Genomic DNA, 27339 nt, shown 5'->3' on the forward strand with positions numbered 1-27339 from the left:
ATCTGCAGAAAAACTGAACTTTTCAGAGTTCATACACTCTGATGTTCTTGATGACTGAGCAGGTAAAGGGATAATACAGAGGATGTGTGTAGTTACACCAACAGAGCCAAAAAACCCAAACTCACAGCAGCTCAGGGAACATCTTTATTGAAAAACTATACAGAATAAGAGAGTTAGTGTGGTTACTAAAGTTAATGATGTAAACCAGAGTGTGAATCCGTGATCAGGCTGTTTTTACAGGAGCGCAGCGCGAGAGGATGTCTTTGATGTACGAGTTGTTTTCGGTGAGGAGTTCCTCCTTCATCCTTTTGAGCGCCGACTTCACCTCTTCATCGCTCATGGTGGAAGCAGGAAGTGACTTCACCTTCTCCAGGAAGTCTTGGATCAGGTTTTCCCCTGTCTTTGGTAAAAAAGAAGGGTAGTAAAGTCAGGTCAAAATGATTTCAGAAACAGGAAGTCAAAAAAAGCTGACACGAGACTTAAGGAAGTGGAGTCATGTTCCTGTTAGCAGTCTGCTCTTCAATCTAAGCACCACTGTTTACATTCAAAGTGATGATTGTCTGATATGTGTTGGGTTTAGCAGTGCCTCTTTTCTATTAACACACAGCAACATGATGGTTTTCTCCTCCTGTTCCACCTCCTGACTTTGTTCCTGCACGCCCCGTAAATCAGACTCATTCGAAAAACTGAGACCTACTTGTTTCTCAGAGCGCCGTCTCTTGGCCTTGGGCTCTTCCTCCCTCTCCGACTTCTCTCCGGCCGGCTCCTGGAACTCCTCCAGCTCCTCCGCTTTCTCCTTCGCCATGGCAACAACAGATGGCGGGAAGCAGGCCAACTCGGCAACGTGGATACCAAAACTCTGATCGCACACACCTGAAGGCAGAGAGGAGGGGGCAAAGGTCGGTCTGGAGACTTGATGGCAGACACTAAATTTAGCTAATCAGACAATGTTACAATACACTAGAGGAAGGAATTTAAAGGAGCAATACAACAAAATAACAGACATAGTACTTTACAATGACTCAATCTTAAAGAAAGTTCCCCTTAAAGAAACACTTACCATTCGCTCATTCTATTGTACTCCAATACTCTTTTCAACCATGCTTCTTGACGCTAGCTATGCACTAACAGTCAGTTAAAGCCAAGTAATCTGATTGGATGAGAGGCATTCCATATTGATGATACAGAGAACAGCATCACTGGTCTTTTCACTGTATGTATCACTCCACCTCAATCAGGTGCTCTGATCATGGTGTTTAAAATAACAGCAGACAGTTTGTCTTAATGAAGCTGGTACCTCTGAATCATACAACATACTTTCACTGGTTACAAAGAGAAAGTAAAACACTCAAATAAATCATGTATTTAATCCATAGACTGTATAAAATATGGACGTAGTATCCGTGACGTCACCCATCTGTTCCTAAGAGCTGTTTTGAAGCAAATCGACGGCAGCAGCCATATTGGTAATGCGGAACTCAACCAGGCAGAGTGTGACGTAGTGTGAGTCTCTTAGCCAATGGCTGTGTGTTCCCGACCGGGAGTCACGTCAGTCATGTCCTTATTTGGGCAAAACTCGTAATCTTAATATCTTCTGAACCGTCACGTTAGAAAAAAATTCACCCCCCGTACAGTGTGTGCTGATAGAGAGATTAGCTTCATAGGGCCAAGCCGTTTTTTGAACCAGGCTGTAAACATGTTTATTAATGCTGCAAAGATCGTCTTTTTCCCATTCATATCTATGTAGTTTCCGGTGTTTCTGCAGCCAGCCTCAAGCGGATTCTCGATGTATTGCAGTTTATAGCACTTCCGCATTGGCTTCATCGTTTGAGACCGGAGTTTGCCGCTTGATTTAGTCACAGCAGTGCTGATATTCAATACATCACTCCCTCTCATGTTATACCAGTGTATTTAAAGAAAAAAAGAGTAATATATTAAAATGTTATTTTTTTTGTAATAACTCAATATAAGCTCAAAGTAAATAATATTTAAATATTCTTATTGTTCAGGCAATTAAAAAAAAATAGATGATAAGATGTCTTAAATAGCAAAAAAAGAGAAAATTAGAAATATTGGAGTTATGATTCTGGAATACATCACATTTTCATTTTCATAAAGAAAGTACAAAATATTGAACTTCATTTTTTTTAAAGGTGCATTGCTTTTACTTAAAATAACCTATTTACTTATACACTTTATTCTAGACTGTTGGCACCTCTTGGCCAGGTCCTGTTTGGAAATGAGAACTGGTTCACAAACATTTATTACCTGGTATAATAAAGGTCAAACAAAACAACCGTAGTTGTTTTATGATTTTATTTTATTTTTCTGATACTTCTCAGAATTTATTTTATTTATTCAAGAGTCATGATTTCATTTTTTAAGTATTTTATATCACTTTCCTTTTCACTTTTGCTGCTTTCTGTCTCTGTTCTTTTGCGAAGCCCTTTGGGCTGCATGAATGAATGTATGAAAGGTGATATATAAATAATTAGTTGAGTTGAGTTAATTTATACTATAATTGATTTTAAAAGAAAGAAAAAAAGTCAGGTAAAATTAGTAACTTATTGATAGGACAGCTGAAGAGAGACAGGAAATGTGGGGAGTAGAGAGTGGGGGAAGACATGCAGTAAATGGTCGACCGGCTGGGAGTCAAACCAGCGACCTCTGCGACGAGGATAATAGCCTCCATGAGTGGGGTGCTTAGACCGCTAGGCCACCAGCGCCCCAAATTAGGAACTCTTGAAGTGCTTTTCCATCTAGATCCAGGCGAGCTGTGTCCTCATTTTCACTTTGTTTTGTAATCCAATTTTAAATATCTTTCTTTAAGCTTTTAGTCTTTATTGGAGGGGACAGCTTGAGAGAGAGACTGGAAATGTGAGGACAGAGTCGAGATGACATACACCCAATCATAGGAAGCAGGAAATTATTCTAAAACAGTGTGACAAGGACTCCGTACATGAGGCGCCTGCTCTAACAACAGAGCTAAACCAGCGGCTTTGGGCAGTGGTTGGTGGCTGCTAGACGCACACAAGTAGTTTTAAATATTTAACCTATTGAGTCTCACCTCTGTCATTTCGGCTCATAATCAGAATGATTTAATTGTTTTTGTCCATTTGTTAAAATGTTTGTATGATGCCTTTCTTTGCCCCTCTGAAGCACTTTGGCCCGTCTCTGTATTTAAGTGTGCTGTTCAGTATAAACTCACTACAATTAAACCACCCTACATTTACCTTGTGTTAAATCATGTGTATTAGTGTGTGTGTTTACCTGGTCTGATTCTGTACAGCATGGTCAGTGTGTTGTGTGTGGTCAGTGCTGTGACGTGCAGGTTGTGGACAGACGGCTGCAGAGCTGCGAGCGCCGTCAGCTCGTGGAAGTGAGTGGCGAACAGGCAGAAGCAGCTGATCTTAGAGGCGATGTGTTCGCTGATGGCCCAGGCCAGACCGAAGCCGTCGTACGTGGACGTGCCTCTGCCGAGCTCGTCGATGATGATGAGTGAGTTCTCTGTAGCCGAGCTGCAGGGACCGTGTGTACAGAGAGAAAATGTTGATCACACACACACACACAGAATAAAAGGTAGACGAGTTGTATCACGAGTGTGTGTCTGTTCTCACCGCAGAATGGCGGCCGTCTCCAGCATCTCGGACATGAAAGTGGACACTCCTTTCACCTGGCTGTCTCCTGCTCCCACCCGAGCCAGGATGCTGTCAATCACACTAAGCTCCGCCTCCTCACAGGGTACAAAGCAGCCGATCTGAGCCATCAGAGCGATCACGCCCACCTGACGGATAAATGTCGACTTACCGCCCATGTTTGGTCCTGCAGAAGAAGAAGAGAGACATGTACAAAAGTGATTAATATTTATTTGTTCAGGTAAAATATGAAGACGTTTAAATAACTACTGAGGACACAAATCCTACTCTTGATTCACCTTTAGAAACAACCTCTGGTTGAGTCTCTCTCTTAGATCAATTCAGACTTCTTACAACACTTCACATTCTCATAACAGCACGCATGACTGATTCTCTACAAAGACCTGACCCTCATACAACATCGGAAGATAAAAAAGACTGGTGTAACACGAGTCAATTTCATATCCAATGCTGCGACTGAAGCTCAATTTTTCTGGATTTTTACGCACGTAACAAAACTCACAGAGGGATTCTGTTCTCCTTTGACACGCTGTTATTTCACCCTGTAACTCTCTTGGTATCATTTTTGGATGCAGTGAATCTGAATCCACTCTGAACAGCCAGCTTAAGAGCCGAATGTTTCCCAGGTCCTGGTCAGCTTTGCTAAATACACAAGGTGCAGGTAAAAGAGCGGTATGCAGAGTTCAGCAGCCTGTTACACCAGCAGTGCGCAAGTTGTGTCCTAAGTTAGAGTGTAAAGTCATCCCTAAACCATACGTTGGAACTAGTTAGTTTGTAACTTAAGTTGTGTCATTGTTTGGTTGCACCACAGAGACGTAAGGTTCATCTTCACTAGTAGGCCGTAACGTCCAAACTAACCAAAATATTGTCGCAGATATGAGGTTTACACTTCCAGCAGCCAATCAGAGGAAAGCACCAATTTTGATGCATTGTTATTTTTCGTGCCTTATCTTCTCAGAGCTGCCCGACAGCTGAATCAAACTAAAGTAAAGTGATATCTGTAGCCTAAATCCTTAATCTGCAGTGTCTATAATAACAGTGACTTTGAGTAGTAAAATGATCAACTACAACATATGTTAATACTCAGGAGTGCAAATCTTGGTCATCATATTTTTCCAAAGGATGTAATTTCTCTCTTGGATATCACGTTGCAGACATAATCTAGCTGGGAGAACCCTCTGTATCTCCTCATCCCCCAAATCATCCCACCTTTCAAAACAACGCGCCATGGCAGCTGATATACTCTACAGAGGACTTTACACCTTCTAGGAGCTAAGTGTAAGAATTAAGTTTGAACTTAGGCTGACGTTGGAACTATCTCAGCTGGTGAAACGCACAAAACGCTAGTAGAGTGTAAACTCCATCCTAAATAGGAAATTACGTTCAAACTAGACTACATTTGAGTTTATGCATAGCTGGTGCAACAGGCTGCAGGTCTGCAAAGTCCACCTTTTGTGTTTCCAATCCATCCAAAGGGCGTATGTAGTCAACTTTGAAGCCTCCAGAGAGACGGTAACACCCTATAACCGAGTCCAATGCTGTAATTACCATTAGGAGTGATGGTTTAAATATAAGATTCTAAAAAGTGCTTCAACTCTTCTTCCAGTTTTGATATTTTAACCCCAATAATACAAACAGCTACAGTTTCAAACCGTCACACCTGTGATGATGTAGAAGCTCTTCTCTCCCTGTACGAAGCTGATGTCGTTGGGTATGAAGGCGGTGTCCGCATCCGTCTCCATGCAGGGATGTCTCGCCTGCTTCAGCCCCATGCGTCTGCAGCCGTCGGGCAGCAGGTGGGGTCGAACGTACGGCACGGGAGCAGAGACGGACGCCACCGCGAAACTCACCACGGCGTCCAGCTGAGCGATCACGTCGCTCAGGGTCTGCAGAGGATCCACGTACCCTGGAGGTTAAGAGTTCAATTATTTGAATGATCACAGAGACGAGAGTCTGCAGCGTGAGCCGGCTGCAGAACAACTGACATTTGATAAGTAATGCCATCTGACCACAATCTCAAGTCATTCATCCCTCAGAGTTCAGAGTGTTGCACGGTTTAGTAACCTTTGGGGTAAATGTGACTTTAAATCAATTTCTAAAGGTCACACCACCAGACACATTCCACAAAGTTCCAGGAGAAATCTTTATCCAGCTGTCAGATCAAAGTCAGGCAGAGCGTCATGTGATGAGACATCTGATCTCCTCACCTGAGGAGATGTTGATGATCTCTTTGACGATGGCGTTCTGCGCCTCCTCGTACTCCTCCCTGTGCTTGGTGTACTCCTCGTTAAAGGAGCTCAGCTTACTGCAGACATGGGGAACACAAAGGGACGTCAGCTGACAGAGCTTTGTCATCCCAGGCCGCCGAGAGGAGCAAAGTTTGATACACAGACTGCACTAAGTGATCAGGTTTATTAAGGGTCACCCAAGTATGTTTGACTACAAATGTAATCTTGTGTTTTGTTATTGTTCTATGCTGCAGAGAGAGTAATATCATCTATAATGGATAAGCAGAAGAGCAGAGCAGAAGCACCGTCATGATGATGAATCAGTGGGGAGTGTGATGCGGTGGGAAAGACCTGTTGGTGAAGCGCACGCCGTTCTTTTGAACATCCAGTGTAGTGAACTTCTTGTTGTTCCTCAGACCCTTCTCCTCCTTACAGGTGACTCTCAGGTAAAATCCCAGCATGGCATTGGACTCCAGCTTCACCGTCTTACCAGCGTCGAGACCTGAAACCCAAAGACACCAGACGCTTGCTTCACTGTTTTTGTCAGACCTTTTTTTGTCAGATCTTTTTTAAAAATGTATCAGAAAATTTAAATGCAGAAACATCTTGGAAAGAAGCAGAGATCCCTCTGACATAAATCTTTGACTGTGTGTGTGTGTGTGTGTGTGTGTGTGTGTGTGTGTGTGTGTGTGTGTGTGTGTGTGTGTGTGTGTGTGTGTGTGTGTAATCACCAAGTTCTCGGGCTGCACTGCTCAGCACCGCCTGCATGCTCTTCTCCAGCTCGTCCATCTTTTCTCTGAGCTCACTCAGCACGGGATCAAACGACGCCTTCACCAGGAACTCATGGTGATCAACCTGCATGGAACACGGGACATGTGAAAATATAACACTGGAAACAAATATAATGCACAGAGAATTGTTTTAACACTGTACATGTGTAAAGAAGCAAAAACAGACCTGGTTCATGTCCAGCGTGGTTTCAATCATCTCCTGATATTTAACAAAGTCAGTCAGCAGGTCTCTGAGAGGAGAGAGGAACGCAGCCGCCAACAGAACCTGGTAGCTACCTACACACAGACACACAGACACACACACATTTAGATCTGTAATATATCAGAATTAATCTTGAAAGCATGAACAATTAGAAATAGAGTTCAATCAGTGTTTCTAAGCTTCATATTGATCTTGACTAAGAACACAAAAACAACCTGGTGACAGATAAGGTGGCTAATTTGATTCAGTTTTAAATAAAAATGACATGAATGGAAATATTGGTTATTTTTGATGATTTTTTCGCTAAAAATGTTGGAGAATTTTAAAGTGGAAACTTTTCCAAAACTTCCAATTAAATTTTTTTGAAAGTTTTAAAATTTTCTGTGTTTTCAAAATAAATTTCTAGAATTATCCATGAAATAAAATAAAAAAAATAATTTTAGAATCTTCAAAAATGTAGATAATTTTCAATAAAAAATTTCAATGGAATTTGTTTTTTATAATTTAAAGTAAAAAAAAGAAAAAGGGAAACTCTTGAGAATTTCACTGAAAATTTTTGGAAACATTTTGAGAATTTTAAGGTTTAAAGTGGAAAATTTTTCAAAACATCCATTTACATTTTCTTTTTAACATTTTAAGATTTTTTTTTTCAAAATAAATTTCTAGAATTATCCATGAAGCAAAATAAAAAATAATTTTAAATTCTTCCAAAAATTTAGATAATTTTCAATTAAAAATCTCAATGGAATTTATTTTTATAATTTAAAGTGGAGAATATTTAAAAGAAATGTTAAAAATTTTGGAAAGTTATGAAATGTCTGAATTTTCCATAGAATTTTTGAAAAATTGAAAAATATGCAATTGAAATTTCTTGAAACTTTTTTTGAATTTTCAGGAACTTTTGATAATAAATAGAACTTTGCTGATATATGAATGCTGCTTTTTTATTTAGCAACTTTCCATAATTTCAGGCTCATGAAGGACAAAAATGAAGAATGTCACACCCCTTTTTTAATATCACGGCAAATAGAAAACAAACATTAATAAATACATCTCAAATTAAATCTTTGATATTCTAAAACCTCAAACCTTAATGATATTTATCAGCCAGGCTCTTTTTATGCATGAAAAGAGCAACATTAGTGATACTAATCAGCTGTGAAATCTGCAGCATCTGTACGATGAAGGAGACAATAATCTTTCTGCACAACAGATCCAGCATCCTTTGGAACCAATGCCTGCATTAACCCACATCAGCATACATACACCATACACTCATCATCTGCAGCTGTGTGTGTACCTGAGTATCTCTCCAGCGCTGTGATGAGAGCGGGGAGGTGGCTCACGGCCTGATACACACGGTAACAGTCCTGCAGGGTCGCAGAGTGACGGTGGAACTTCTTTGCCAGACGGTGCAGGTCAGGAAACCGGCGCAGCAAGTCCTCCTGACAGATCTGCCTGAGCTCTGAGTCGCACACAAAGCTCTCCACCAGGTCCAACCTAAACACACATGGACACACAACTGAGCAACTGATGTCCAAACAGGCTTTCATGGCAAATCACCATTACCCTCAGTGATACAGATTTGTGTCATTATGCATTTTATTCCTCCGTCTCTGACCTCTCCTCTATTTTGGTTTTGTCCATGAGCGGTTGTTTGATCCACTGGTTGACCAGACGCTGACCCTGCGGGGTACGACACTTATTCAACAGACCGGCCAATGAGTGGGCTCCACTGGTGTCGTCAGGTGACCCCTGGATGAAATAATAACAGTGATTTAAAAATAATTAAATTCAAAGCTTTATATCATGATGCCACAAAAATAAAACATGTTGGAGCTTTGTCATCAGATACAGATAAGACAGGAAAGATGAACACCTTGAGACTGTAGTCAAAATGCTGATGTCGAAACTGCATCGAGCAGATCTAAGATGGATGCAAATTACTTTCTACTGTTTTAAAAGCACATCAGCACAGAGACATGAGAGCAGGGACAGTCCACTCATACACCTCTAGACCAAACTATAATACATTATAACACATCCCATCTCAGGTCTCAGATTGGGGATGCGTAAATGTCTTCCAATTTCTATGGATGACTATTGAAAACGTGCGCTGCTACGACCAGGCCTCTGTGACTGACCTGGAAGAGGTTCAAAGCCCTCACGGCAGCGTTGTCCAGCCTCATGTACTGACCCAGATCCAGCGCGGTCAGACTGAACGAGTTAAAGTTGGACTCATCAGAGAGGAGCTCCAGGAAGCGCACAACTGCAGCCAAGCACGACATCGCCACCTAAGAATGAAACCACACACAAGAAGCACAAACATTAATAGCCACATAGTTTATTTTTGTCCAGAAACAACAACTAGTAATGAAAAAAGAAAACAAAGATGCTCCGAAAGACCAAGAGAGTCTTGTATGTCTTATTTTAGCACCTTTTTTTCTTTTAAAATCAATACTTTTTTCAACTTTTTCCATCCTCTCTTTCAATACCTCAAAAATGTAGAGGAATAAAAGTCCTCTTTGTAACACACACAGTGAACATACCTGTTTGTCGAGCTCAGGCAGTGTGTTGCTCACCACCGTCTCTCCTTTCTTTGCCCTCAGCAGCCGGTTCAGATCCTGCACCATGTCCTTACTGCTGAACTCCGCTCTCTTCCTGTCAGAGACCAGCATCCCACCACGCTGCACCACCTACACGAAAACATATAACTCCATCTTTGTATCACAATGTTAACAGTTTTTCACACCTGACCCCAGCCTAGAACAGCCCAACAATCGCCAGACTCCAGCGGCTACAACTACTGGTATCTGTCTCACCACATCATCTCTCTCTTCATCTCCCCCATCCCTCTTTCCAACCCCAACTCAGTCAAGGCTTATGGCTGTCTAACATGAGTCTGGTTCTGCTGGAGGTTTCTGCCTGTTAAAGGAAGTTTGTCCTTGCTGCTGTAACTTGCTAAATGCTGCAAAGTGCTCTGCTCATGGTGGAATAAGATGCGATCAGATCGAGTCCTGTCTTTAAGATGGGACTGGCTCTCACCCAGTCCTGATGTTGGGTCTTTGTTAATAACATAACAGCATACAGTTTAGACCTGCTCTGTCTGTAAAGCGTCCTGAGATAACGTTTGTTGTGATTTGGCGCTTTATAAATACAGATTGATTGATGCTGTGTACTTCCCACATCCCCGCCCGCCACGTACCTCCCGCAGTTTACCGCCGTCATTGCTGCCCTCGCCCTGCACTAGGAGACACTCCTTGGGGCTGATCTGGACGAGCAGGGACTCCAGGTTGGAGAAGATCTCGTTGTCCGGGAACTCACACACTCCCATCGTCCTCTGAGCTGCGTCCACATAGCCGACCCCAACCACGCGCTGTCCGTCAGCTCCCGTAGAGAAACGCACGGCTACAACTCCCGCACAACCCTCTGCACCGGCTCCACCTCCGAACAGGATCTCCTCAAACTGAGTCAGGTTTCCAGGAGAGGCCTTTGGGAGGAAGAGCGTGAAGGACAGACATGGTTTATTTCATGTGTTGTACAATTATTGTTGAAGTTTTTTTGTTTTGTTTTGTGTCACTTGAGAAACGTGATGCATTCGTAGATTTTCACTACAAACATTGAGGATGTGATGCTTTTCTCTCACTTATGCAATAACACACCAAATATCTGTTTTTTTCAAGGATTTGGCCCCATAAAATACATGAATTTAAGATTTAAAATTGAGTATTGAGACCTTAAAATTACCAGTTAACAATTTCAAGATATAGAAAATAAGCCCCAGACTAATCATCAATGAATGTAACTATTAGCTGCCTCTAAGTTCACATGTATGAGGAGTTTACCTCTGATTAAATCCACCGTAGTGTAATACTGTTCAGGTTTATCAATCTCAGCGTAAAGACCTGAGTCTCTTACATAAGCTTTCAGTTAATTAAAGTCAAACTGAGACAATCCTGTTTGGAGCTACGACAAACAAGTCAAGGACACACAGGCTGAAAATGTTATAGTGTATCTCAGACATCAGCTGGCATTACAGTGGAAATGGCAGTGTCCTACACCGGGGGTTCCCAAAGTGTTCCAAAAGTGTGGGTGTCACGCAACCCCCTGGGGGGACAAATGGGGGGTCGTGAGATGTCTTCCTGAACGTTTTTTTTTTTAAGTTAACTAAAAATATTTATTATTATCATTATTCATTTTTGTTCATTACCTTGTTTTCTTGTTTATGTTTATTTATTTGCACAATCAAAAGAAAATACATACCAAAAAAATAGTAAAGATAAATAATACATTGTGCAGGAAGAGGCAGAAAACTCAGGGATAGTCTTCTAAAATCAAAAATGAATGAAAAAAACACAAAATTGACACATAAAGACAATAGTTGATACTAAAAATAAAATAACATAAGACTATACAAAATTAACAATAAATATAAATACAGTTATTACATCAACAGAATTCAAAAGTACAAAATATGAATATGATGTGTATGGACACCTACTCTGAGTATGTGGTTGACCTTGTTTTCTTATGTTTACCTTCCTTTTTGTTTGAACTGTTAATTATTATTATTTGTTTATTATTATTATTATTATTATTAGCATTTTTTTGTATTTATTAATGTTTTCTTCTTTTTGTTGGTTTTGTATTACTTATATATAATATGTTAACTTGTGGTGAACAAAGAAACACTGCATACTGAAAAAATGCACAAAAAAGTTGAATGACAAAAGTTATCTAAAAAAAAACAATTTCTTGTAAAAAAAAAAAAATGAACAAAAATAGTAGCTAAACATGAAATAAAATCTTGAAAATAGAAAATGTAGCCTTATCTGGCAGAGTTTATCCTGAGGAAATTGTCAGGTCTGTCCATAAGAGGTCATTGTGTATCCACTATTATTGTTTCTTTGTCACAATTGCAGGGAAATTGAAGTTATCAGAGAAGAGTGGACATCATAATGGATGAACAAAATCTGATCCATGGTCTATGACCTCCTTACCTTCTTTGGACTCTTATTCCAGGGTGGCTGATGTTGTGTTTTTTCTGGACTCAAAACAAACACAACTGGAAGGACTTTTTTTTTTTACTTTTACTCATGTTGCTATACTGTTGTATCTACCTGTCCATTCCAAATAAAGGTACAATTAAAAAAAAAGAAAATAGAAAATGTAATGAGTTGTCTGCCTTTCTTTTTGCCAGATGACTCCTCAGTTTAGGGTTAGTGAACAGTTAAATATCAAAAGTATCAGTAGCAGTAGGTTAATTCATAACAGCACAGGAAACACAGCCACATGCCCATATAGGTAGGGTCATTTTCTGTAGACCAGTTAAATGAAGCCACATTAAATCACTTTGAGGGACAGTTGGGGTCGCGAGTCTTTGGCCCCTATATTTTGGGGGTCAAGTTTGGGAACCCCTGTCCTACACAACAAGACAGTGATGGATTCATTGGTCAACACTGCATCTGACATTTACTGGTGGGATGATTTTGACACAGTTGTACCACACAACAAAGAGCAGATGCATCACAAGCTTGCAGCAACAACAGTGTGCAGAGAAGGGTTCAAGTTGGAGCCAGGAAACAGGTTGCTGCTTCCAGGAGAGAAAGGAGAGGCAGGGGGAGAGAAGGTATGACATGCTGCAAAGAGCCCAGGTTAGATTACTGTAAGGATGTGGCCTTGATGAGTTGGGACAGAACTCCAGGTGAGCTTTAGCTCACAGAGTCAATAAATTGTCGGTATACAGCAACACATGAAAGGCACTTCCACTTATTTAACCCACATTTGCAAATCTTTATGATCCAAGTGTTACCTTGTACTCGATCCTCCAGTCGTGCTCCTTGCTGCTCTTGCTGTGGTTCTTGTACACTTCCACTCTGTACTGCTTCACCAGCAGCAGGTCCTTCGCAAAGGCCTCAAAGTTGAGCTTGCTCAGGACCACACTCTCCAGCTTACGACTCCCTGCAGACCAACACGCTCAGATCAACAACAATAACAACATGGATCACTTTGTGCAGCAGCTAGCAAGGCTACAGCTAACTCATTGAGTGCATTTGAAGCTAGCTTAGCTTTCCTCTACATCTAAAAGTATCAACAACACTGATTAGCTCGCGATAGCACCTGCAGTCAGATTAGTGGCATGCTTTAGTAAGCTCCACAGGCCATGCAGTGTACCTGAGCCCAAATGTTTGATGACCCCATTCGTCTTGAAAACTTCCTTCGCAGCGAATATGGCGTCTTTCCCGTGAACGGTGTAGTAGTCGTTCCGGTCAAATATCCTGAAAGTGGTGTCCGGTTTCTCCGGCATGGAGAAAATGAAGCTGAGGAAGCCATGCTCGGCTGCACTGTCCATGGACAGGTTCTGTTTCGGTTGCACCGCCATGCTGGAATCTCCCGCCACTGTTGTGGCCAAACCGGAAATACGTCATTAGGGTACCTTTTTTCCGTTTTCATTTTCCAGATGTTATGGTTTTAATGTAGACCAATATATATGTAAATATTTCAAAGGCCGCCACCAACAGGAGAAAATCTGGAATATAATCATTTTTGGAATAACAACTATAACAGTAAAAAAAAAAATGATGAAAAAGGGCCAAAAAATAAAAATAAAAACTAGTTAAAAAGTCAACCCACAGGCAACAAACGTATTTTATTCCTTAAAATATATTGTGTATTTTTTATGTAACTTTTTTTATTATTTGGAAATTTTTCCCTTTACATTTACAATAAATAAATTTACGGAAGAGGCTCAGGGCCACTGAAAAAAAAATAATAAGTTCTAATTTTTTTTATTATTATTATTCTGAGAAAAAAGTCAGAATTCTGATATTAAAGTCAGAATTCTGAGAATAAAGTCAGAATTCTGACTTCTGAGAAAAAAGTCAGAATTCTGAGGAAAAGGTCAGAATTCTGAGATTGAAGTCAGAATTAAAAAATGTGTTACACAAAGATCGTACTTAAAGTTAGAATGGGACATTCAAAAATACTAATATTCAAGCTAGATTTACCTGAGGTGGACTGGTAGAATTAGGATACTGGATGTTCTCCTTCTTCATGAAAAATAAAAAGACGCTGCTTGTTTTTCAGTAGCATGTCATGTTTTTGGGAATGTCCTCCTGTTCTTTTTGTCATAAAAAATTTTAAAAAAAGAAGATGAATTGAAACAAAAAAGTAGAAGGATGACACACCACAGAATAATATGACTGGTAGCTGGAGAGAGGCCACCTCCTGGTCACTGCTGAAGTGCACTTGAGTTAGACACTGCAGTCTCTAAGGATCCTGTTTGTGCATGTATGTGTGTATTTCCTGTGCTTTATAACTTTAATAACTTAGAAAATTAAAATTGAACTTGCCCTCAGGGTGTAACAGTATTCCTCCTTCCTCTCTCCTGAAATCTCTCACACTCAGTGCTACAGTAATACTGTACCCTGTTAAAGCAAATAGTGCAAAGTAAAGGGACATAACAAATAGACTCCCCAATAGTTCCCTGCATATAATCAGATTTTCATGCAGAGCAGTTTACCCTTTAGTGAAATAAATAAGTAAGCAGTCATCATGAATGATTTCAGCGTGTGTTCTTTGTAATATCAACTCTACAGTCTCTTATTCCAAACCTACCTATCTTGTCCCTGGCTCCCACACAGTTGTTTATGGGGACATAATGTACTGGAACACTGTTAGTTCAAAAGAGTGCACTGTAACTCTCTTTAATTTCACTGCTATCTAACCAGGTGAGTCTTTTACATTGTCTTTTCAAGGTAGAACTGCTCAACACAGCATGTTAGTAACTTATAAGGTAAAATTATAAATCACAAGAGACAGACGAAACAACTGAGCCCTTTTTAAATTAGTCAACTATTCTCTTTCTGTGAAACAGTCAAGAAAAAAAAGTTCAAATTAAGTTCAAATGTTTTAAAAATATGTTTATCAGGTAAAACGTGAGGCTACTCAGGATGAATCTATTCAAAGTTTTAAAAGCTTATAGTAAAGGGACATTTTCTTACATTTTCCGGACATGTAAACAAGTGAAAAGATTTACTCCATTGAAAAAAAGTCTTAACTCTTTCTGAAGGGTTTTTGAAAACAGGCAAAACCTCCAACGGTTTCACAGATCACAAGAATGTAGCCAAAGTTTTGTTTGCTGTTTTTATTTAAAGCTCCAGTGAGGGACTTTTGTTTTGTGTCTATTTTTAGCGCCCCAAGTGGACAAAGCGATCTTTGCTGATTTTGTCTTGTAAATGTGTAAGTAGTGTTTCTTGACCAAAACATCTCAACTCCTTTTACAGTCAAATGTGTGTCTCATCAAGAATCTCTGCTGCTGTATGTGTGAAAAAATACTCCTACTCATAAGTGTACAGTTAATTAGGTCTGACACCAAGCGGCAACCTCCGGTCGCAAACTATGAAGCCCATGTGGAAGTGTTATAAACTGCAATACATCGAGAATCCACTTGAGGCTGGCTGCCGAAACACCGGAAACCACATACACACCAATTAAAAAAAGACGATATTTGCAGCATTAATAAACATGTTTACAGCCTGGTTCAAAAAACAGCTTGGCTCTATGTAGCTAATATCTCTATCGGCACACACTGTACGGGGTTGAATTTTTTTCTAACCTGACGGTTCAGAAGATATTAAGATTACAAGTTTTTGCCCAAATAAGGACATGACTGATCGACTCCCGGTCGGGAACACATAGCTGTTGGCTTGGAGGCTCACACTCCGCCTCTTTACGTCACACTCTGCCTGGTTGAGTTCCGCATTTCCAACATGGCTGCCGCCGTCGAGTGGCTTCAAAACAGCGCTCAGGAACAGATGGGTGACGTCATGGATACTACGTCCATATTTTAAACAGTCTATGTCTGACACCTACTGGTTTCAGGGATTAAAAATAACTTGATAGAAAAAGTATCTCTTCACTGTGATGTTTTTTTTTTACTTTTTTTGGTCATAAAGAGACATCAATATTTATTTCAGTGTGTTTCATAACCAATTTAAAACTTCTCACAGGACCTTTAAAAAACAGGGGGCAGAAGTAAAGCACACTTGTTAAGAACATATGTAGTCACATAGTACATATCATTTACTCGTAACTCAATGTGATTTGAGTGGATATGTTACACAAATAACGTACTTAAAGTTAGAGTCGGACATTCAAAAATAATAATAATATTCAAGCTAGATTTACCTAAGGTGGACTGGAAGAATTAGGATGTTGTATGTTCTTCTTTATGAAAAATAAAAATATGCTGCTTGTTTTTCAGTAGCATGTCATGTTTTTGGGAATGTTCTCCTGTTCTTTTTGTAAAAAAAAATAAAAAAAAAGAAGATGTATTGAAACAAAAAAGAAGGATGACAAACCCTAGAATAAAAGATAACTGCTTGTTTGCCTGGCAATAAGGGAAACTATCTTAGCTCAGTAGCTCAGTCTGCAGGGACTTGGCTTTGGAACAGCATGGACCACAGTAGGATAGGACTTGTGGCTGGAGAGAGGCCAGTCCACCTTCTGGTCACTGTTGAAGTGCCATAGAGATAGACACTGCAGTCTCTAAGGATCCTGTTTGTGCATGTATGTGTGTATTTCCTGGGCTTTAATAACTTAGAAAATTAAAATTGAACTTGCCCTCAGGGTGTAACAGTATGTCTCCTTCCTCTCTCCTGAAATGTCTTACGCGCAGTGTTACAGTAATACTGTACCCTGTTAAAGCAAATAGTGCAAAGTAAAGGGACATAATAAACAGACTCCCCACAAGTTCCCTGCATATAATCAGATTTTCATGCAGAGCAGTTTACCCTTTAGTGAAATAAATAAGTAAGCAGTCATCATGAATGATTTCAGCGTGTGTTCTTTGTAATATCAACTCTACAGTCTCTTATTCCAAACCTACCTATCTTGTCCCCGGCTCCCACACAGTTGTTTATGGGGACATAATGTACTGGAACACTGTTAGTTCAAAAGAGTGCACTGTAACACTGTATTTACACTAGACAATGTGGGCTGTATTGATTATCAAGATCTGCCAATCATAAATGCCTAAAAAGTAAATAACTTTCACAGTTAAATGTATGAACAAGGGTTTAGTAGCCTTAATGACGCATTAATGGGATAAGGAAGCTGGGTAGAGTAAACAAACAGTAAGTTGTTGCATATTTAATTGCTACTAAATGTCTGACTTTGTATTTATTTATCCTTAAGAAGCACTTACAAATGATTAAATAATCTTCACTCATTAAAAGGGCTTTGGCATAATTGAAAAATCAACATCTTTATTGATATTGAAGGCGGGTTTCCTCTAACACCTGCATGGTTGTTGAAACATTTTCAAATAATAAGCACATCAGCAAATGTTGTAAAGTTTGACAACAAATGTCACAATCTTTTGACCAGGGTCGTGTCCCGAGGGGTGGCCAGGCCTCCCTTGTGATCTAATTGGCCACCCTAGGAGTCAACACCAAACCCTGATCTATGATTAGTCCTTGATTTTGGTTAAATCAGCTATTTGAACTGTGTTGCAACCATAGACTCCATAAAACATGGATGTAGTTTCAGTGGCATCAACTACAGGTTTCTGAAGCAGGGTTTGAAGTCAATCTAAGGCGGTCGCCATGTTGGAAATGCTGACTCAACTTTACTTTCGGTCAATCTTGAAACCGACAAAGAGGTGAAGCTGAGATGGGCCGTTAGCCTCCTAGCTACAAGCTGGTTTATACTTCTGTGTAGTTACTTGTTCCACGATGTGTCCATGTGGCGTAGCTATACTCTACCAAAATACTTGAGGGCAGTGTGTTCTCTCTGATATTCAGGTCGCCTGTTTCCGGTCCCGCTACGTTTCCTGCTTGCATTTTCACGGCAATTCAGAACGTGTTAATGTAAAATTACAGCTGATACATGTTGCTGTTTGTCATCAATCAACTGTTACATGGAATAACAGAAATGCACAGCCAATGCACTGCCATTTCGGAAGTGCTGTAAATGCAGCAAACACAATGCAGTCCAGCTGGCCAATCACAGGGCCTGTGGTCTTTGCCGTTTCGATTAGTAGTTACATTTTTACGGTGGCCCTGTAGGCCAAAAGTAACAAATATTTAAAAAACGCAAAATTAATTTCACTTAGCAAAAAAAATTCTGAATCAGAAAATACATTTCAGAATCACAAAATAAATTTCAGTTTCACCAAATAATTTTCAAGAAACCGGAAAGGGTAGGACCATGGTACTTGTTTGTGATTGGCTAAACCCAAGTCTGTCCGGCATCAGTCATTTATCATTTCCTGTTTACAGTGGATACTGCAATAGCAGAGTCAGTGCAAAATTTCAAGAGTTTACCAGGATGGAAGAGGAGCTTGAGTTGATAGCGCAATACTTCAACAAGGGACATACATATAAAATGATAAATGACTGATGCCGGACAGACTTGGGATTAGCTAATCACAAACAAGTACCATGGCCCTACCCTTTCCTGAAGTTTATTTTGTGATTCTGAAATTTATTTTGTGATTCTGAACTTTTTTTGCTGAGTGAAATTAATTTTGCACTTTTGAAATATCTATTACTATTGGCCTTCAGGGCCACCGTACATTTTGGAGGAAGTGCACTTTAAGCTATGTGCATAGGCTTCTGCGTTGAACAAGAGCTATGCAGACCTACAGTGACTATTCCCCGCAGAGGCATTAACCAGGCTTAACTGTTATATTGTGACTGCCTGCAAGTAAACTCGGTCGTGCCCTTTATCAGTCTCAATATCTTAAAAATGGTCTAGTTCAGTTTGTAAAAAAAGAAAAAAGACCTATTCAGATCAAAGCTATTTTGTCAACCAGGCTGTAAACATGTTTAATTTAGCTCTAAAAATGGGCATTTTAATATGGGTGTTCTTAGGACTTCATGGGCTTTTGTAGGCAGCCTCAAGTGGACACTCTAGGAACTGCAGTTTTTTATCACTTATACATTGTCCTCACATTTCAACACCAGAGGTTGCTGCTACAGGCTCTCTGTGTGCAGGAGTCTCCCTGCACATTTTTCAGTAGGCTACCATAAACTGTGACTTAAACAAATATCTTCTTTTGGAGTCATTAAAGGAGTATGCCTAAGATTTTTACAGTTGCCATTGTGTTGTGTTCTTTTCAAGGTTGGATAAAATAATACACAGAAATAAAGCTTCTATTTCATATTTGAATGTAAGTAATAAACATAGATTTGACTAGTGGAGACAGAGAGGGAATTAACATCATTTATATCTGTGTGTGTGTGTGCACATACTTCACGCCACCTCTACATAAGTCAGTGGCCCCAGTTGGGCCATTCAAGCCATAAAAGCCTGGACACGCCCCTACTACTTTAGACCATACTGATGATTTTATTTCTCCTTCTCCTGAAATACAATGTGTCTGCAACGTGTTTTTATTCACTGCTTGTCTTCTCAGTGTTTCTGACGTGAATAAAATGCTATGTGCATAGTTGTAAAGTTGGATTTATGAAGAATTAACCAAAATAGGCGTAGCTTATTAGGCCCAGCTGCACAATAGCCATGTCTCCCACGTGAAGTCATGAGGCTGCAGATTTGTGTATGGGAGGCCTCTGTCTAGTCGTTGATTATCATAACTTGATCAGAGGTACAGTAGAGAATGGAGACGGATGATGATAATACAGTAAGCCCCGCGTCAATTGATGAGATGCGGAAAATGCAGATGCATGATCAGTGGTGGACAAAGTACACGTCGTCATTACCTAAGTCAAAGTATAGATCCTCCTGGTCAAATATTACTCCAATACAAGTGAAAGTTGCTCTGTCAAATTATTACTTGAGTTAAAGTACTGAAGTACTGGCTTTTAAAAATACTTAAGTATTCAAAGTACTTCTTAAAAAATCTTAAAACATTGTATTTTCACAAAGTATGAGAGCAGTCAAGACTAAATAGGAGTGTATTCGCTTACATTATGTTTATTTAGAAAACATAACTTTAAATCTCTAAAGACTAAACCATGGAATAAAGACAGACACTAAGTTACTCCAAGCACAGACAACTTAGTTTGAAATGTTCATCTGGAATGCGTTACATAGCTCAACAATGGGTACCATGGGTGCCCAAGCCTTCAGCTGATCAGCACCCAGACTCTGGAACTCCCTCCCCCCCACACATAAGACAGTCGGACTCCATAACATCATTCAAATCTCAACTCAAAACTCACCCTTTCAAACTGGCCTATTCCCTCTAACTGGACTCTCTGCACTTCACTAGTTTGTAGCTTTTATTTATGCCATTTTTTTGTTTTTTTGTTTGTTTGTTTGTTTTTATGATGTTTTAATGATGAATGTTTTTATTATTTGTAAGGTGACCTAGGGTGATTTGAAAGGCGCCCAAAATAAAATGTATTATTATTATTACCCACACCCAACCTGTCTGGCCTCAACAACAGAGCCACCATACGCAGAGCACGCACTATAACACTGGACCCCCAACACCCCCTCTACTCGGTCTTCACACTACTCCCCTCCGGTCGCAGATACAGATCCCCTTACTGTAGGCGAGCCCGGTTTGGCAGAAGCTTTGTCCCATCGGCCATAGCACTGCTAAACAGAATGCCACTGTAATGTGTTCGGTGTGCATATATGTGTCCAGTGTGTTCATATGTGTTCGGTGTGTTTTATATGTGTCCAGTGTGTGCATATGTGTCTGGTGTGTATATTTGTGGGATGTGGTGCACCATTGCTGTGAGGCTGGGTGGATGTTTATGGTTATTGTGTTGATACATGTATTCCTGTACAGACGGTGGCAACAAATCTCCTTATTAAGGATAAAATAAAGTTATTACAAGCTTTCTCAGGTTGGACAGTGAATGTTTGTATGTTTGGGCAGAGTGGGAAACAGGGAGAACATTTGAAACTATACATATCATTCTTTATTTTAAACACCTCTAACACGGGCTGAAGATATGACCATGGGTGCTCAGGTGGAGGATTATAGCCATCATTACCACCTCTAAATGAACTGCCTGATCTGAGTGAAATTTGCTCTGTGTTTGATATACAGGTATGACAAAACCACTGAGACAAACAGAACTACACAAACACATTTTACTGTCTTAGGGATCAGATTTCAGAAAAGAGAAGGAAATTCATGCGCTGACTTCAGAGCAACAGTAGTGAGTAACTAGAGCACTGATAGAAATGTAGTGGAGTCAAAAGTCATAAGTACCCCAACAAAATAATACTCAAGTAAAGTACAGACACTCAAAAAAATCTACTTAAGTACAGTACTCAAGTAAATGTACTCTGTTACTGTCCACCACTGATGATAGGCCACTTGCTCTGTGAGGGGAGGAGAGGGGTGGGGTGGGGTGGAGGGGCCGTGATGACATTTAACCCAGCTGACGAAACTAAACGTTTGACGTAGGCTGCACCTTGACGAATGGGAAACTGATGCGCACGCGGCCGCCGGGTTTGGCTTTAAAAACGCACCAGGAGCGAGGTAAACCTATCAGACCTGCCAGATTGCCCAACTTCAGGACTCATCTTCTCCTCCTCTGCTCCTCCTCCTCTTCCAGAGCCCAAAAAGCGCTCCGACATGAACGGCCTGTGCAGCGATCCCGTGGAGGAGTTCAACCGTAACAAAGGCTTCGGCGACCTCATCATGGACTCCAAGAAGTCCGCCGTGCTCTGCAAGCACGAGACGTCTCGCAAAGAAGCCGAGGACAAGTCCCGCTTACCCACGCTGGAGGCTGCCTACACCAGCATCCTGCGGGACCTCGGGGAGAACACGGACCGGCAGGGACTGCTGCGCACGCCGCTGCGCGCAGCCAAGGCCATGCAGTTCCTCACCAAGGGCTACCACGAGACCATCGAGGGTGAGTCAACAGGTGGACTTGCACTGGAGGAGTAGGCTATGTTACTGTTTGTCAGTCATTAATGTGGTATGGTGTCTTTTCCTCCTTTAGGGCAACATAACTGGAACTTTAAGATGCAATGTGTAAATATAATCTATAAGTAGATGGTTAAATTGCACTTGATTGCATTAAACTGTAACTTTTAGTAAGCTATTGTCAATATGTTTGCTTCACCACAAAAACAACAGCTCCTTTTAGATCAGTGGTGTCCAAACTTTTTTCAAAGAGGGCCACATTTTATGTTGTCAGAATACCTCAGGGCCAGTGGCTCCTACTGAGACTTAGGAATCATAAAAGTTATATCTGAAATATTTATTTAATAACATTTTTTTTCTCTCAATAAAATAGTAACTAGGTAGTCCTCAGTTCCCCAACAAGCCATGTAAAGATTAGCAAACATTATCTTCTTCTGGAGAAAAATGTTTTTCATTAGGGTCGGGCAATGTGGGAAACATATTGTATCATTACTTTCCTATGCCAGGATCACAATCTGGATTTCATCTGAAGCCATGTGAAGATTTTTGAGACGTTTCTGGATTGATTTTAGTTTTGTTTGTGCGTTTGAAAGAAACTGAAAATGTACAGATGATTCAGAATGTGATAATTTTCTCTGCTATTAATAACACAATATAAGATGGAAGCTTGGGGCCATAAATAAATGGACCTTGGGCCGCGATTGGCCCCCGGGCCGGACTTTGGACATGCCTGTTTTAGATGATTCAGGACAAAATGAAGCAACAATAGAAAAGGGTACACACACAAAATACTGAATAGTAACTTTAGAGTAAGGGTAAGACTTTGGATTCAGTAGACTAATATTCCAAAGTGCATTTGACTATATTGGATCCCCAAATATTTGGATTACAGCAGCTAATAGAGAAGACATGAGTCTAGGGCTGCAACAAGTAGTTGATTAATTGATGTACTGAAAACAAAAAGGCGACTGTGGTTGTGTTTATTCTGTAATGAAAGCAAAAGTTCTGTGTCCTTTGAAATATTGAAAATTTTTCAGATTTTGTTGTAAATATTTCAGTGTGTATTTTGCATTATTTCGGAACATTTTTCAGTAGAATTGTCATGTATTAAAGTTTGTTTCTTTTAGACATCCTAAACAATGCAATATTTGATGAAGACCACGACGAAATGGTGATTGTGAAGGGCATCGACATGTTTTCACTGTGTGAGCATCACCTGGTGCCATTTTTTGGAAAGGTAAGTCTGTGTATCAACCTAAAGGGGTATTAAGTTAATGCACGTGGAGGGTTTTTGGGTTCAAAGTAAATATTAGATTGACCTTAAAAACAAACAACTGACCACTATAACCTCTGTGCTGTGGGTTTGCTAGCTAGCTAATATGTTTGTGTGGGTGTGTGTGTGTGTGTGGGGGGGACGGGGGGACGGTATGAGTTGCATTGTTGATGTTTGCAATCATTTGCTCTGATTGTGTGACCTCTGCTCTCTCTGGTTGTGGTCTATCTCCAGGTTCACATCGGGTATATTCCCAACAAAAAAGTGGTGGGACTGAGCAAGCTTGCTAGGTAAGCAAGCACACACACACACACACACACACACACACACACACACACACACACACACACACACACACACACACACACACACACAGTAGCTGTGCATTTCTGCTGTTAGTGCCAGGTGACTACTTTCTTCTGTTGTCTCAGTGCATTGACCTGGAGGCTTAAGTCTAAGCCCAGAGCCCGTCTCATCAAGCTCACTCACAGACACAAATCTTAACTCTATCTGCTTAGAAAATCCCCCTCAGACTTGTGGGAATCAGCCATTATTATCACAGCCTCACCTGTCTGACCTTTCTCTGCCTCTCCTCATAATATTACACCCACCTCTGAACGTACAGCAGCCCCAGACAAACATAAACGGAGTCACAGAGTTTTTGGTTGAATCTTGCTCTACAGATTCAGGGAATTGTGTATAGGGTGAATGATTCACAGATGAAGAGTCCATACCACTGGACAGACTGAGTGAGGGCCAGGGTACAAGGCCTGATGCCAGTCTCTATTTATCAAAAGATTAATCATTGTTGCGTCTGCTCGGTAATCACTCCTCTACGCTATGCTTGTGTTCTGCTTTCTGCAGGATTGTGGAGATCTTCAGTAGGAGGCTTCAAGGTGAGCTACTGAAGCAATTACAAATGTATCAACAAGATTTGAATTCAGTCACAGTCAACTGTTCAATCAGGAATATGAATCTGGCTTACACATGTCGCTGTATATGATTTTGTTTAGTTCAAGAGCGTCTGACCAAGCAGATTGCTGTGGGAATATCAGAGGCTCTTCAACCAAAGGGTGTGGCTGTAGTCATTGAGGCAGCGTAAGTACACCTTCATCATCATCCTCAGCAGCATTTGGGTGTATTAGTAATTAAGACATTTCACATTTCTGAATGTAATGCAAATAAATGAGAGATTATTTTATGTAAACAAGCGACTCTTTTTAACTATCATGTCCCCTTTTGTTGATGCTATCAGAAGTTCAAGCTAGCAATCAGCTTCTTGCACATTGATTGGTACCAATTTATTAGTGAAAAATAATGCTTTTTGGATTAATACCTGAATTTAGTTAATTTGCACACATTTTTTGTTTGTTTATTTGTCATGTTCCATATTGTTATAGCAATATTGAACAATGACATTGCACATCTATATTTGTTATAGTTGCATAGGCAACATTTTAAATGCTCATGTTTCAACTAAATGGGAACATACCTGAAATATCAGACTGATCTTTAAAAAAGCCATCAGGTTTATACCTAAATTAAAAGCCAAATGACTAAACTCAAAAACAATTCTCCTTCAAATTTAATTTACCGATTCACGAGTTACAAATAATGGGTCTGTGTTGTGCTTAAGTTGATTTACAAAGGAACTACAGGCCTACTTTACTCAATGGGATTATTCGTCTCATCACGGTTTGTTATTTTCACTGTCACCCTGCTCATGAATTATTATAGCCACAGAAAGATGTAGAATCTGTTGTCTGCAGCAAGATACCACACAAGATAATAGAGGAACATTGATGTAATAAAAATAACTCAGCTTGTATCCTGTGTGGCTTTAAAGACAAACACTTTTTTTGTTTTGAGAATGTGAATTCTTAAGTTATGACAGGCGTTTGTGCTCAGTTAGATTCAAGCTCTGATTCAGTTTACTTGGTTTGGAGGAACAGTTGTGCTTAGCTGCTAGAGGAAAGCTAGTGCTGGCAAACATGAGCTAATCGATTGACTAAGTAAATATAACTTAACTAAACTTTATTTATATAGAACCTTTCATACATAACAACATGCAGCCCAAAGTGCTTCACAGAATAACAGAGAGACAGAAAACAACAGTAATGGTAAAATTATAAAAGGCATGATTATAAATAAAATATTTAAAAATAAAATAAAATCAATACAGTAAAATTGATAAAATAAGTTATAGTGGAAAGAAAAGTTAAAAATAAGGTAGCGTTAACAAGATCAGATGAAGACAAGAAATAAATAAATAAGATAAATATATGTTAAAGCAATGATTCAAATAATAATGATTCAAATAATAATAAAAATAATAAAAATAATAATGCAGTCCAGGTCTAAAAATAAATTACTCCAAATTAAAAGCTAGATTAAAAAGGTAAGTCTTAAGTTTATTTTTAAAAACAGCCAGAGAGCTTGCCGTTTTAATGTCCAGAGGCAGAGTTCCACAGTTATATATATATATAGTTATAAATATAACAGAGATACTTCTCTGTTAATGTCTTTTCTGCACTTGTGTTACTGTTAATATTTAATATGAGCCTCTAATTGTCATTTGTGGCAACTGTAGCTTCTCAAAAACAGTTACTATCACATTAAAAGAGCGCTACTGCTCGTTAGCACTACATTTCCATGAGTTTTTTTTTTCTCTTAAATTCTACATAGTCTTTATAACTGTTTAAATGTAGCTTCTTAATCACCCATAGTGTAAATCAACAGCTACTTTGGTTTGTTTGTATTATAGTGGAAGCAGCTAATGTTGCCTCAAGGAGAGACTATTAAGCAGAGCTGAGATACAGGGTAAAGATGAATACTAAGACTCGCTGCTTGATGTGAGCAGACATGAATTTGGCTTTTAGGCTTTCAACATCTCCTTAGAGATATTTTTGGAGATAGAAGTTGTCATATTTGGACAGAAAGGTTGAGCATGGGAGGGCAGACAGGTTAGCAAACTGTAAGTTGTAAGCTAACATTAGCTAAGTTGGGAAACTGTTACAGAATTAATGGCAAGGAGATTTGAAACTAGCTTCTGAGACCATATGAACATTTCTTGTCTTACTGGAGGATTGTTCAACGTTTGGTAAAAGTGTATAACAACACTCAACTTCTATGTTGCTCCACACCCCAGATGTTTCAGATCAGCTGGGTTCCCATTACACGCATGTTCTACAGGTCAAGATTTTTCTCTTAGGCTGTCAAAGTTCACATCTGCAAAAACTCAGCAATGTATTTGTGTTTGCAGGCACATGTGCATGGTCATGCGTGGTGTCCAGAAGATGAACAGCCGCACAGTGACAAGCACCATGTTGGGGATTTACCTAGAAGACCCCAAAACCAGAGAGGAGTTCCTGACTCTTTCACAGACCCCATAACCGATATCATACACCATTCACTCCCGAGCCTCTGTAGCACTACTGTAGCACACAGAAAGCTCTAGAGTAACAGTGGATCTGCATCTGACTTAAATTTAAGAACACACAAACCAATAGCAGGTCAAAACAAAGCTACTGTTTGATGCAGAGTCCAAGCCAACTCTGAAGCTCACCTCAATACACTGAAGCCTGATAGAACTCAGTCCTGCTGCAGAACTCCATCATTTCAAATCACTGTGAACATCATAGGAAAAATGACTCACATTCATGGTGCCTTTGGTAGTCTTACATAGCAATATTGTTGTTATAAAGTGTTAAACTGAGTGCAATATTGCAACTTGACAATACTTTTGATGGGAATTGAACTGGTGCTTTTCCTTGCTTTATTATTTAGCATACAGAGTCTAATAATTGTAATAATTTAACATTTATATTTACATGTATAATGTCTTTGTAAATTATTACATTTTTAAGATTTGAATGAAATGATAATATATGTAATTCCAAAGAGTAAATGAATAAAGTATGGAATAGACAATTGGTTTTATCAATGAACGGTGTATCATGTATGTCAAGGATGATTTGCCTGAATAAAAACGTGCAAACATTTTAAAGGTTGCCAACCTCACGTTGTCTATGTCAATGAAAGATAACAGGTGGTGTTATTGTAGCTTTGTGAATGATATTCTAGAGGGCATTGACCGGTTTTCAGTTTGATTCTACTGTCAACAGATTTCTAGTATTCAGAAAAGTTACGAGATTAACCCTCCTGTTATGTTAGTTTCTTAGGGGCAGCAATAATCTTCCTGGGTCAACTCGACCCCAGGCATATTTAATGTTTCAAGAGTGTCAGAACCCAAAAAAATCCCAATTTACATTTTTTAAATCACATAATTAACTCTATTACTAACCATTTAAATCAATATTTAGTACATAGGTG

The 27339-nt window shown here is 39.7% G+C and overlaps 2 protein-coding genes across 2 annotated transcripts; one reads left to right on the forward strand and one right to left on the reverse strand.

Annotated features, from left to right (window-relative positions):
- Positions 1–126: 126 nt before the first annotated feature.
- msh2 (mutS homolog 2 (E. coli)) lies at positions 127–13633 on the reverse strand. Its single transcript, XM_034707988.1, has 16 exons — positions 13052–13633; positions 12690–12838; positions 10083–10367; positions 9427–9573; positions 9022–9171; positions 8499–8632; positions 8178–8377; positions 6842–6951; positions 6616–6739; positions 6236–6386; positions 5864–5961; positions 5317–5562; positions 3618–3822; positions 3271–3518; positions 698–873; positions 127–400 (listed from the first exon to the last, which is right to left on the reverse strand). The coding sequence occupies exons 1-16, from the start codon at positions 13257–13259 to the stop codon at positions 224–226; spliced, it is 2808 nt and encodes a 935-aa protein (XP_034563879.1). The 5' UTR covers positions 13260–13633; the 3' UTR covers positions 127–223.
- A 7620-nt stretch (positions 13634–21253) lies between these two features.
- gch2 (GTP cyclohydrolase 2) lies at positions 21254–27013 on the forward strand. The gene is made up of 6 exons (XM_034708076.1): positions 21254–21720; positions 22862–22971; positions 23242–23297; positions 23872–23903; positions 24021–24105; positions 26270–27013. Exons 1-6 carry the CDS (start codon positions 21441–21443, stop codon positions 26397–26399), a joined length of 693 nt encoding a protein of 230 aa, XP_034563967.1. The 5' UTR covers positions 21254–21440; the 3' UTR covers positions 26400–27013.
- Positions 27014–27339: the final 326 nt, after the last annotated feature.

Source organism: Notolabrus celidotus, chromosome 18 (assembly GCF_009762535.1).
Source record: "Notolabrus celidotus isolate fNotCel1 chromosome 18, fNotCel1.pri, whole genome shotgun sequence".
NCBI classification, from domain to species: domain Eukaryota; kingdom Metazoa; phylum Chordata; class Actinopteri; order Labriformes; family Labridae; genus Notolabrus; species Notolabrus celidotus.

Bases quoted from the DNA above. Each gene is read 5' to 3' on its own strand.
- msh2 (XM_034707988.1), bottom strand. From the start codon at position 13,259: ATGGCGGTGCAACCGAAACAGAACCTGTCCATGGACAGTGCAGCCGAG. The intron at 9,574-10,082 runs GTACGTGGCGGG...GTTTTCGTGTAG, and splicing joins ACGGCGGTAAACTGCGGGAG to GTGGTGCAGCGTGGTGGGAT. The intron at 8,378-8,498 runs GTCAGAGACGGA...ATGTGTGTTTAG, and splicing joins AAAACCAAAATAGAGGAGAG to GTTGGACCTGGTGGAGAGCT.
- gch2 (XM_034708076.1), top strand. From the start codon at position 21,441: ATGAACGGCCTGTGCAGCGATCCCGTGGAGGAGTTCAACCGTAACAAA. The intron at 21,721-22,861 runs GTGAGTCAACAG...TGTTTCTTTTAG, and splicing joins CTACCACGAGACCATCGAGG to ACATCCTAAACAATGCAATA. The intron at 23,904-24,020 runs GTGAGCTACTGA...GATTTTGTTTAG, and splicing joins CTTCAGTAGGAGGCTTCAAG to TTCAAGAGCGTCTGACCAAG.